Genomic DNA, 12,054 nt, shown 5'->3' with positions numbered 1-12,054 from the left:
TGGTTAAAAACTGTCTTTCCTTCCTGCGTCTTTTCAGTTTATGAGACGCTGGGGCGGGGACTGAGGTGGGGGGGGCCATGGCCCCCGAGTTCCTGGGAAGAAGCTGCTCCCTCCCTTCTTCCTCTTGCCAGCTTCCAGTGGAGAAGGCCAAGCCGCCTGCCTTTGGGGCCAAGACCTCCGGGCTCAAGTTGGCATCTTATTTTGAGGATGGGGCGGGGCAGGGGCCGCCTTGGTTGGGGTCGGAACGAAGAGCTCTTCCCGGGGGAGGTGTTGGGTGGCGCCCTCCTGGCTCCCTTGGTGCAGTTCTCTTAGGAGGGAGCGTTACCTGCCCAGAGTGGGTGGAGGTGCAGGGAGACGGGGCTCCCTGCTGAGCAGGGCCCAGGCCCCTCCGTGGGACGCCCATTGCTTCCATCTTGCCTCAGGATTCTCTGGCATTGGGGAAGACGGAGGAGGAGGCTCTAAAGCACTTCCGGGTGAAGTTTAACGAAGCCCTCCGGGAGAGCTGGAAAACCAAAGTGAACTGGCTGGCCCACAACGTGTCCAAAGATAACAGGCAATAGCAGCCCGTCCAAGCCCTGGGCCTGGAGACAACCGAGCTGTCAGTCTTGGGAGCCGGGCACCCTCGGCCACCCTCCGGGACCTGAAAGGCTGGATGGCATCCTTGGGAAAGAACCTACACAACTGCCTTTTGTTTACACTGGTTATTTATTTATGACTTGAAATGTTTCGGGAACTAAACAGCCATACATGGAAATGTACCCTAATGTGGGGAGGGGCACCGTCCTCCCACTTCCCCATCCAAGCCCTGGGCTTTGATGGGAAGACACTGTGAACCCGGCACCTCGAGGCCGCATCTCGCCGAGGATCTGTGACCTCAAGTCTTCCAGCTGGTGGGTCTGGAGCCGGCAGAGATGATTCTCCCGTCCGGGAGCTGCCTCCTCCCCAGGCTCCTGCCGTGCTACACCGGTCCTGGTGCCTGGCAGTGACCCGGTACCTGCTGTCCAGACAGGGCACCCACGCCTGTTCACCCCCTGCGTGCCCTCCACTGACTGAGTTCTGGGCAGCCCCCAGAGGAGGCCTGGGTACCCTCTAGATTCAGGGATGATTGCTTTCCACTTTTTTTTTTTTTTTTGCGGTACGCGGGCCTCTCACTGCTGTGGCCTCTCCCGTCGCGGAGCACAGGCTCCGGACGCGCAGGCTCAGCGGCCGTGGCTCACGGGCCCAGCCGCTCCGCGGCACGTGGGATCCTCCCGGACCGGGGCACGAACCCGTGTCCCCTGCATCGGCAGGCGGACTCCCAACCACTGCGCCACCAGGGAAGCCCTGCTTTCCACTTTTAAAGCGACTCCTGGGTACGGGAATTCATCTCTGCTGTAAAGTGACTTTGTTTGCGGGTGAGAAAAAAAATAGCCAAACTACTTTACTGAACCTCTACGGCTCGGGAGAGAGGCGCCAGCGCCCATCACATATAGCGCACGCTGGTCCTCGAGACACATTAAAAAGGCCTGAGCTTGATTTAGCTCATCCTGGTCATGGATCAAGACACAAGCAGGTGCGAGTACTTTGTGCAATTGTATGTGACCTCCCTCCTCCTAAAGCAGGTTTTAGGTCACGAAAGACCTGATCTCGTCTCCACAACGCTCACCTTTGAGAACCTGCTCCCAGTACCCAGGCAGCAGAAGCGTGAGAGTTAGGGGTGTGGTGGCATCTTTTCCTCTGACGGTACTTAGCTTGAAATGATTCAGGCTCAGCCTTAGGTGCGTCTGAGGAGCTCCAGAAATGCAGGTTCCCGGGCCTCCCTCAGCCTTCTGGAGCCAACTCTGGAGATGGGGCTAAGAACCTGGGCTTCTGGAAGCCCACAGGTGAGCTTCATGTATTAGCAGCCGACTCGGGACCCACAGGGGCGACACCACTTACCTCTCAAAAGGCTTTGCACGGCTCAGCAGAGCCAGAAGTAGCTGCCCTGTCAGCAGCCCTGGTGCACGGCTTCCAGAAGAGTCCAGGTGCCAACTCTGTTTCTTGGTTCACGAGAGGTGGCCGAGAGGCACTGCCCATAGCAATCCATGCCACCCACAGAGCCCCACTGACCAGACTCTGGTTCCCAACTAAGTGCTGAATTCATCAGACCCATCCACCTGTTTGGAAATAGGAAAAGCCGAGTGTACGTCTACTTGTTATTTATTTGGACGAGTCTGTGCTTCGTGGTGTGGGCAGCACACTGCATATACACAGCAATAGCCGGTTGGGTGCATGGCCTGTGTGCCTGACGAGAAGAGTATTTTCTATTTTTTTTAAATCATTTGATGTTTCTGTATGGGAAAGGTGAGTTCAGCGTAACTGATGTAGGTTCAACAGTCTGAAACCTTGAAATGAGAGGTAAAAACAGATTAAAAGAAATAAAATCCTTGGTATGTTATGTTCTTGGCTCAGAAAGAAGCAAGAGGATGCAGGATTAAGATGAAAACAAGACCCAAAACAAACCGCTCTCCCACTGGAGTTAGAACAGACTTTATTGTATGTATACACTTTCTGACCTATCATCAATATACACATCTGAAAAGTGATACCACGGCGGCTACAGACAGCGCGGAGGGTCCCCTCTACGCGTTAGCGTCTACCCACGGTCTAAACAGAGCAGCGACGGTGACAGTACATGGAGGGGTGGCCACACACGACACAGGACAGCTGGCAGTGTCCTCGAAACTAGCAGTTATGATCACAGAACAGTGTTCAAAATTATTTTCCCCCAGTTTTAGAAATCTAAAAATTTACACGTAAATTAAAAACCACGTGCTGTAGGGGTTTTTGCTCCTGACTGCGGTTCTCTCCCTTCACCACCTACTGGGCATGGTTTCACCCCCCGGGGGCTCTGGGGAGGAGGGGCGCAGGTGCTCGGGGAATCGAGCACTGCCTTCAGGCCGTTGGGCGTCATTTCCGCCAGGTTCTGAGTACGGATCCCCCAGGCCTGTTGCTGTCTCCAGACCAAGTGGTCAGAGGGTCTGCACCATCCACATGATCGAAACATACTCTCACCGGCAAGGAAACCTGCATCTATTCAGTATGGACCCCAAGGCTGCACCTGAGTCCAGGTTCCTGCGTGAGGAAATGCCAGTCCTTGGAGAAGGGAGCAAACATGGCCAGGGACCCCAGCTCCCTGCAGCCCTCAATGGGTAGAACCCCGAAGAAAAGACCTGGCCGTTTCCAGCCTCCAAAGAGGGGTCCCCCATCCGGTCCCCTCCTGCCGGGCAGCAGATCAATGTCTGTGCTCCTTTCTCCTCATCTTGGGGTGGGGTGGGGGGCGGGGTGGGATGGGCAGGGTCTCCGGTCCCTGCCCTCCCACGCTCAGTGTCTCCGCTCCACTTTGCATCCAGCCCCGGATTATGCTAGCACAAAAGACACGAGGAATCCCAATTTATTTACAAAATATTAAAAAGTCAGTTCATCATCTACATATTAACCCCATTCTGCCATTTTATACATGCACTAGTTTGGAAAAAATAAAAACTTTTTTTTTAAAAAAAAAAAAAAGAAGAGGACTACCAGGTAGGAGTGAGCAACTCTAACCCTTTGTCAAGGAGTCCAGTCACTGCAGCTTTTCTGGAGTTGACATCAGCCACAGAGCGAGCGTCAGCTCCTCACATAACTTAAGAGCGAGCAGGGCGGACGAAGGGAGGGAGCAAGGGGGAGCCTATGGCCCTATACACCAAGCGTGGGCGGAGATCGGCGACGGGGAGGCTCTGCAGACCTACTGGCCAGGATGACTCTGTACATCGTGGACCCTTGGGGTGGGCACAGGGATGACAGCAAAGCCTCCTGAAGCAGGAAAGAAGGCGACGGCGGGCGGGCACGGCCGCGGCTCAGTAGCTGAGGGTGGAGTCGTCCCACTCCAGCTGCTGCTGCCGGCTCGCAGTCTGCCGGTCGCCGGGCTCCACCCCCTCCTCCTCGCTGCTCTCCGACTCGGCGCTGGTGATGTCATCCTCCTCGTCCCCGGCGTCGCTCTCCTCCTCCTCCTCCTCCTCCTCCTCTTCCTCGCTGCTGTGCTGGTCCTCGTATGTCTGACAGAGAGACACGGCGACCAGGCGATGAATCCAGCCCCTCCCCCACCCCAGCTGGTGACCCAGGGTTTGTCCACTGGCTGGAAGCCACATCCCACGACCCAGCAAGAGGGGCTGGACTAGGCTCCTCACCAAAGACGAAGGGAAGCACAGCTCCGGGCACCAGCCACAGCCGGACCGTGACCCTAAAGCAGGCCCTCCCAGGCCTCAGTTTGCCCACGCGGGGTCATGGTGCGGACCACGCAGAGCATGTGAGCTTGATGGTTAGCTGAGCTTCCCTGGGGCCCTGGCCTGCAGGGGTTCTCAGTCGGGGCGTCACCGCCCTCGCCTACCTCCATGGGGTTCACGGTGATGGTCAGGGCAGAGTCGTCCCAATCCATCTCGTTCTCTTTGCCGCTGTCCTGGTCCCGCATGGTCCTCTGGTGAGCAGCCCGGATCCGGAACACTCCCAGGATGATCATGAAAACCAGGAAGCTGACGCACACCACGATGACGACGGTTGCGGTGCTGGGGACGACTGCGGGGGAGAGGAGACAGGACGGCTGTGATGACGAGACCCGACCCGGCCCGGCCCGCCGTGTGCCCTTGGCCTCCACTGCTTGCTCCGTCCACCCCCAGAGAACAGGAGGAGCTCCGAGAAAAGGCTCAGCACGGGTTCAAGTCTGGGTTCGGGCCCCCACCGCCCCGTCCATGCTCTGGTTTCCTCGTGTGACGTGGAATAACAGCCAGGCCGCTGGTGGCTGTTCTGAGCGGCTGTGGGGGAAGAGGGGGGCTGAGCTCACGGCAGGAGCCGGGGAGGGGCGTCCCAGGCCTACCTGCGAACGGGTGGGGGTTGGCCAGGTTGTGACCTGAGAGGTCAATGAAGGAGCGGTGCTCGGGGTGGACGAACTGCGGCTGCGCGGCCATGTGGCTGGCGTGCTCCACGGGGTTGGCCGTGTGGATGACGTTCACCTGCAGCGGAGACACAAGGGCAGCCTGAATGTGTCCGCGGATGGAGTGGACATGCACTTGACCAGCACCACCGAAGTGGGCCCTGGACCGGTGCTGGCGGGCAGAGAGAAGAACAGAAGCGGCCAGGGAGGCTGCTGTGACCACGTGACGCTGTCACACAGCCAAGAACATTCTGCTGTTGGAATAGCTCACTTTTATTGTATCTAATAAAATAATTCATCCACCACAGACTGGAGAAGACACAGCACCACCACTGGCCCTTCACCACGGGTGGTTCGAGAAGCCCGGGCACACCACATTGCCCCTCTTTTCCCAAAGCTACAGCCACGTGAAAGAGAGCACAAATCAGGGCCTTTATTTCCTTTCAAATCTGCTACCCTTCGGCTCAAATAAAACACTCATGGGCTCTTCAGCCCTGGGAGTTTAATTCTGCTGCTACGGGGTCACAACGGAAGCATTCAATTGCTGAGAGTAACTTTGGGTCCATTTCTCCAGGGCACAGAAGCTCCGAGTGATACGAAAGGTGTCCCAGCAGGACGAGTGCCCTCTGGCCATTGCGGCCTAAGTCCCCACGACCACGTTCAGTGGAGAGCAGCCCTGCCGGTGCTGGCGGCAACCCTCGCCCTGCGCCAAGGATCTATTCACGGCAGGGCCAGCCATCTGCAACGAAGCCCCGGCTCCCCCGGTGAAAGCAGTGTCAAATCTCAAGAAACAACCTTGCCCCTCAGCCCGAGGCACAGACCGCCACTCGGTCCTGACCGCCTCCCTCCAGAGGCCCCTCTGACTCTCAGGCTAAGGCAGCCTGTGAAGGGGGGGCACCGTGCTGGGCCCCAGCCCACCCCGTGTATAACCTGTCCCCCCAAACCTCTGCAGGTCTAATGGGGAGCAGTCCCCCGGCTGGGAAAGGCAACCCACCCCAGGATGAACCTAAACAGTTGCCACCACGAATGCTCTAAAAATCGGCATTGGCAAACATCAGGGCCGTGAGCGAGGCACCCGGTCACCACGCTGCTGCCCTGCTCAGCACAGCCCGGCACCCACCTCCACCTGGAACTCGTTGCTGACGTAGCGACCATTCAGCTCGGAGCAGACGAGCTTGAACTTCCGGTCAAGCAAGGACCTGGTGTGCCAGTTCCGGTAGCGCAGGAGGTGCAAGACCTCCTCGTAGCTAGCCATGGTGTCGACACCTGCAGGGAAGACAGCAGGGCTGAGCTTAGGGACACGGGCCGAGGGCGAAGGCAGGCTGCAGGCGGGCCCCAGAGCCACCCGGCCGCGCGTCTGGCTTGCCAACTGCGGGGGCGTCGTCCCCTGATGAGGGGCAGGTACCACACACGCCCAAACTTCCACCCGTTATGAGGACTGGACACCAGGCAGAGCTGTGCTCCCCTTCCCGTCTGGGAGAAGGTGCGTGGCCACCACTCATCCTTTCCCACCTCCTCCAGGACTCTCTCCAGTTGCTGAGCTGGGAGGAGGTGGGCGCTGGGCTCTGAGCCTTCACTCTCCCAGTCTGGGGTCTGGCCTCTCACCTGTGAAGACCACACCCAGGTCAGAGCTGCTCACTTCGATGCCCTTCTGCTGCAGGCGGGCCGTGTCCACTTCTAGGCTCTCCTGCTCTCGGTTCAGTTCCTCTCCCTCCACCGTGACCTCGCAGGTGTCTAGGTCGTGGACAATCTCCTCTGACACCAGTGACTCTTGAACTGCAAAAATGGCCCAACCGGAAATAGCAGAGGCTGTGGAGCCCAGGGAGGTGCTCACAGCGACAGCCTGTCTGCTCATCCTCCAGCTCACAGAGGCCTTTTAGGGACCACGGATGGAGGTACGGGACAGTCATTTTCAAGAATTGGGGGTGCTTTATGTGTCTAGGAGGACTGGCCACCAGGAAGGCCCGAGAATGGGGGGCCAGCCAGCAGGAGCACCCCCACAGCAGCAACCCCTGCCCTCTCAACCCACAAGAGCCATCCCAGATACTGACGTCAAGCTGGAAAAAAGATGAAAGGACCCTCTAGGTGGGTTTCCAAAGATCATAATGAGCTCTGGCCCACGGGTCCGATTCCAGAAGCAGACCCAAGAACAGCATTAAAACATTCAAGTCTACAAAATCACAGAGGAAAAGGGCCAAGGAATAAGCAGCAGCACGGGGGTTTCAGCCGCCCACTTCTGGGCGACGGGTCTAGGCTGTCACCTGTGGGGTCCTCGTCCCCTTCTCCTTCGGGCTCCACCTCTCTCGTGATGGTGCTGATGATCCGAAGCTCGGGGAAAAGGAAAACCCCCTCCGCGCTTTCAAATTCGGAAGCCGCTCGGGCGAAATGGTGGATGCCACTCAGACTGATCTTGGGCTCTTCCGGCTGCAGAACCATCACGTAGCCATCCAACGCGGGGACTGAGAGGCAGGCGGCCTCGTTGAAACACCTGCCGACAAGGAAGGGGATGGAAGGGTCAGGGCTGTAGGAGGCGGCTTCTCTAGCCACACGGACAAAGGCGCTCGGAGGTGGACCCCAGGATTCCACGACCACCTGGCGGACAAGATGCCAGCCGCTCCCAGAATGGGCTTCCAAACATCACTTAAACTTTCTGGTAACGAGGGACAGATCACCTTTCCTTACAGAAGGGAGGCTGGGTTGACTTAAAAACCTAAATACACACATTCTCTTCTCAAGGGTCACTGAGCAAAGACAGGTTTATTGTTAAAAGTCAGCACATACTTGACCACGCTGCTGATTTTGAGTCTTCGGATCCCGGGTGTGGGGAACTGTCGTGAATTCAGGTAGGAAGTGTGCTGCATGGCCTTATCCAACTCCGCTACGTCCTCTCCCTCCAAGGCCAACACTGACTGACTGGGGTTGGCTTGGATCTGAAATGGCACCGAAACAGAGAGACAGGAACAGAATAAGGTTCTAACGGCAAGACGCTGAAACCACAAACACTCTGACGACGAGGATTAGCTTGGGACTGATTCGAATTGGTGACTTGGAGAAGAAAAGCTCACATAATTCCAGTGACTGTGACCCTATTACATGATGGTAAATATCTAAAGCACAGACAGATCTGTGACATAATAAATATATATTTGGTCTTTGTCCCTGGTTTCTGGCACAGAGCTCCTAAAACTTCTGGAATTTCCTGACGGACAGGGGCATCTTTTTTCATTCCTAATAAGCCCCTTTCAGCCGCCCCCAGAATTTACCTTAATGAGGTGACTCTTGGATGCGGACTGGTTGCCAAAGAAACCAACCACGTGATTACACTGGACCTTCAGCCTCACCTCTAAACTCTAGGGAGGGGACAGAGACTGGAGATTGAGTTAATCAATCAACAGTGGTCAATGATTCGGTCAATCATACCTACATAACAGACCCTCCACAAAAACTTCTCAACGACAGGGTCTGGAGCGCTTCTGGGCTGGTGGACACAGCGAGGTGCCGGGAGAGTGGTGCACCTGGAGTGGGCGTGGAAGGCCCGTGCACCCTCCTCCACTCCTGGCCCTGGGCCTCCCTTCCACCTGCTTGTTCCTGAGTTGTATCCTTCATGATAAACCAGTAATAGTAAGTGAACTGTTTTCTGAGCAGTTCTAGCAAATTATTGAACCTGAAAAGGGTGAGGGATTGTGGGAACCCTCGACTTTTATCAGCCAAGTGTGGGTACCAGAGGCCCAGATCCTTGCAGCTGGTACCAGAGGAGCAGGCATGTGGGGGGCAGTGGGGCCTGGTGCCCACTTAGCGTCAGGACTGAACTGGATTACAGGACGCCTGGGGAGTCGGGGTCCAGGAGCTGGAGAACTGGTGTGAGAAAGACACCCCACACGTGTAGTGTCGGAGATGCTGTGAGTAAAGGCAGCTCAGGACCAATCACCGTTGGTCCTTACGCCAACAGCCTCCGCACCTGTGCCTGAGGAAGTCGTGGGTGCTGGTGTTACCTTGACACCGCTGCCGCTGCCTTCGGGGATGTGCAGGTCTAGCCCCTCTTTACAGGTATACAGACAGTCAATCACTTTTTTATCTGTGAGCTTCCCGGAACGGATCGTCAGGCCAGCCAGATTACCTCGGAAAAACTGAGTCATGTGCAGGTCACCACCTGCAGAACACGGGGGTGGAAAAGCAGAAGTTGTGAGTGCAGCCCAGGGCCTCCTGCTTCACTTTTCAGTGTGATGTTACCGGTGGTGGCAGCCTGGTGGGTGGACATGCGGGTTAGTTCCTACCAGATCCTGTTAGCCTTGCAATCGACATGGAAGCACAATGAGGAAATTAAATGGTTTATGGTCATGCACGTGGCCCGGAGAAGAGAGGAGCTGGGGGTCCCTCCCCAGAAGCCAAGAGGTCCCGTGAGTGTCCCCACACATGCGGCCACTTCCTGGTAAGGGTGGCCCTCGCTGCACCCGTCATCATGGTACACAAGTGATGTCCTACCAGCGCCAGCCTCTTCAACCACTGCCTGGATCCGGCGCTGGGTTTCTTTTTTTTTTCTTTTCTTTTTTTTTGGCTGCACCGCGACCAGGGATCAAACCCCGGTCCCTGCACTGAAAGCGCCAAGTCCTAACCATTGGACCGCCAGGTAATTCCCCTGGGCTGCTTTTTCTAACTGAGCACACTTGGGGAATACACACAAACTTGGGGATGAACGTACACAGGCAGGAGTAGAAAGATAAAAGGAATGCTAAAATCCTACCCTGCACAAAGCCTAGTATCAAGGCCGCCTACACGGGCTATTTTGTTGAGTCCCAGTGTGCCTGTCTCCTACTACTGAGGATAACTGGGAAGAGTGAAGATGTTACAAGAAAAAGCAGAAGGTGGCCCTTGACAGACTGTAACAAAGAGCCAAAACCAGGAGGTACTAAACCCTGTTCTTACACTGGAGGAGGAGGAGAGACCAATTGTCAGCAGCATGCCTGGCTCCGGATAAGGGACGTTAGATACTGAATCGTCACTAGGGACCGAGATTTCTAAGAAACATTATTTAAAACTTATTATCAGTCAGGACAGAATATCTAGCCACGAGTCTTTTCCTGTCTCCTGGTTCAGACACACGAGAAGCAGGAGGTGGCCTCCCAACCAAACTCAGCCTGTGAGATTTCAGCGGGGCGCCTCACGCAGTGGGATGGGGTAACATTTGATGAGGAAAAGAAAAAATTCCCATTAGTACATTGCATTAATGAGTCATCTGTTCTCACTTCAACTGGGATCAGAATGGGCAGAAAAGGGAAATCCCATGATGCAGTGGGGTAGCGTAAGGCAAAGCAGCAGCTCAAAGAGTGTCTGGGACCAAAATGCAACTTGGGTGTCTCATGCGAAATGCACAATGAATGGATGTCTCGTCTTTAAATGAAACACAATAGTGAACCGTAGGCAAGGAAGTCCAGCAACCTGCAGAGGCCACAGGCACAGGCTCAGTTTCATTGTCATTTTCAACTCCTGAATACTCTGTAGAAAAGCAAGACAGACAATAGAAAAGGACCAAGAGGTTAGGCTCTTCAAACTGGACCTTGAAAATTAGTTTTGAAAAGCTACCAAACACAAACACAAAGAGAACAATTGCCCTCCCATCCCTCCTGGGGACACACTCCACACCTGGATGAAAACTGTACTTGATCACCTTTTCCCAAAGGGATAGTTACCACTCCCGTGCTTCTTTCCATTCTTTTTTTTTAAAATTTATTTTATTTAAGTACAGTTGATGTACAATATTGTGTTAATTTTACAGCAAAGCGATTCAATTATACATATATATATTCTTTTTCATATTCTTTTCCATTATGGTTTATCGCATGATATTGAATATATTGTAGTTCCCCGGGCTACACAGTAGGACCTTATTGTTTATCTCTTTCCATTCTTTTATTCCACCTTCCGGCGGCCTCCTTGCCAAAACACAGGTCAGCTTCAAAATGAGATGACTAACAGCTGTGCACTGAATTCACTGATCTCCTCAACCTGTCCAGGCAGGACACTGGGAGGTGGCAGCTGGCGCTGACGGCAGAGACGTACCTGGTGCAAAAGGCACCCACCCTGGACCACAGCGCCGGCCTTTTTAATGGGGAAGACACATGTCAGCGTCCAAAGCCTGGTGTGTAGTGAACATGTATGTCTTTTTTGAAAGCTCAAAAGGAGTTCACATCGGTTCACACTTGGATGTCACTCACATCCAAGTGACAGACGAAAGAAGGCATTTTTAACCAGTTTTTCTGAACAGAAAGGGAGAGTCGGAGGTTAAGGAACTCACCCAGAGAAACATAATCGGTGATGGGCCTGGGGACAGCGGCTGTGGTTCCCGACCAGCGTTCTGGGTCGAGGCACCCGCCCAGCGACGGGGGACAGAAGTTCCACCCTCCAGACCGCGCGGCGGGTGCACTGCTTCCCTCTCCCCGCCCCACCCCACGGCGCAGGCCTCACCACCTCTCCTGCTGCGGCCACATGGGGACGAGGCCAGGTGTGCACAGTTGAGCCCCGGAGCCCACACGGCTCCCACGTCCCCCTAACACACAGTTACAACTGACGTTTCCGTTGATCCCATGAAGCGGGCCTCCAGCCCAGGCTCCCCACAGTGAACTTGAAGGGGAAGGGACTTCAAATCCCCTGAAAGGAAGAAAGGAGATCTTCTTCCCCCATTAACTAAAATTTTTAAAACTTGTGTTTGGTTTGGAAATGTACAGGCAGATTCTTCTGGCTGAGGATGCTGAGAGGGCTGAGGTAGAAAGAGATGAGAAAGGATGAAAACTGATTGCCATCTGATGGCAGAGACACTGTGACATGAAGAGGAAGGCAGGGTGGGACGGGGGGGTGGGGGTGGGGCTGGGGTATTTTAACCCATGTAACAAAGTTTCCAGAATACAAAATAACATTTAGGTTCACACTTGTATTCTCTTTTTAATATGTAAATATCATGCCTTTTTAAAACTTTTTATTTATTTATTTATGGCTGCGTTGGGTTTTTGTTGCTGCACACGGGCTTTCTCTACTTGTGGCGAGCGGGGGCTACTCTTGGTTGCGGTGCGCAGGCTTCTCACTGCGGTGGCTTCTCTTGCTGCAGAGCACGGGCTCTAGGCGCGCAGACTTCA

At 54.9% G+C, this 12,054-nt stretch overlaps 2 protein-coding genes across 4 annotated transcripts in view; one reads left to right on the top strand and one right to left on the bottom strand.

Annotated features, from left to right (window-relative positions):
* PIK3CD (phosphatidylinositol-4,5-bisphosphate 3-kinase catalytic subunit delta) overlaps nt 1-2,398 on the top strand; it is a 29,678-nt gene extending 27,280 nt beyond the window's left edge. The window contains exon 24 of the mRNA XM_082660339.1: nt 423-2,398. Within this exon, the coding sequence (XP_082516465.1) occupies nt 423-560 (138 nt within the window). The 3' untranslated portion in view covers nt 561-2,398. The remainder of the gene's footprint in view (nt 1-422) is intronic.
* Nucleotides 2,399-2,486: 88 nt separating this feature from the next.
* Nucleotides 2,487-12,054, bottom strand: part of CLSTN1 (calsyntenin 1) — a gene marked incomplete at its 5' end in the record, with an annotated part of 78,202 nt that continues 68,634 nt past the window's right edge. For 2 of the 3 annotated variants that reach the window (XM_082680692.1, XM_082680693.1), the window contains 9 exons: nt 2,487-4,055; nt 4,388-4,572; nt 4,871-5,006; nt 6,048-6,193; nt 6,533-6,703; nt 7,189-7,415; nt 7,709-7,857; nt 8,920-9,077; nt 10,364-10,420. In XM_082680692.1, coding sequence (XP_082536818.1) covers nt 3,858-4,055; nt 4,388-4,572; nt 4,871-5,006; nt 6,048-6,193; nt 6,533-6,703; nt 7,189-7,415; nt 7,709-7,857; nt 8,920-9,077; nt 10,364-10,420 — 1,427 coding nt within the window. In that variant the 3' untranslated portion in view covers nt 2,487-3,857. The remainder of the gene's footprint in view (nt 4,056-4,387; nt 4,573-4,870; nt 5,007-6,047; nt 6,194-6,532; nt 6,704-7,188; nt 7,416-7,708; nt 7,858-8,919; nt 9,078-10,363; nt 10,421-12,054) is intronic. The other variant, XM_082680694.1, reaches the window with a different exon arrangement.

The sequence above is a fragment of the Grampus griseus genome (genome assembly GCF_964374135.1).
Source record: "Grampus griseus genome assembly, chromosome: 1".
Lineage (NCBI taxonomy): Eukaryota > Metazoa > Chordata > Mammalia > Artiodactyla > Delphinidae > Grampus > Grampus griseus.
This window is presented reverse-complemented; position numbering and strand designations above follow the sequence as displayed.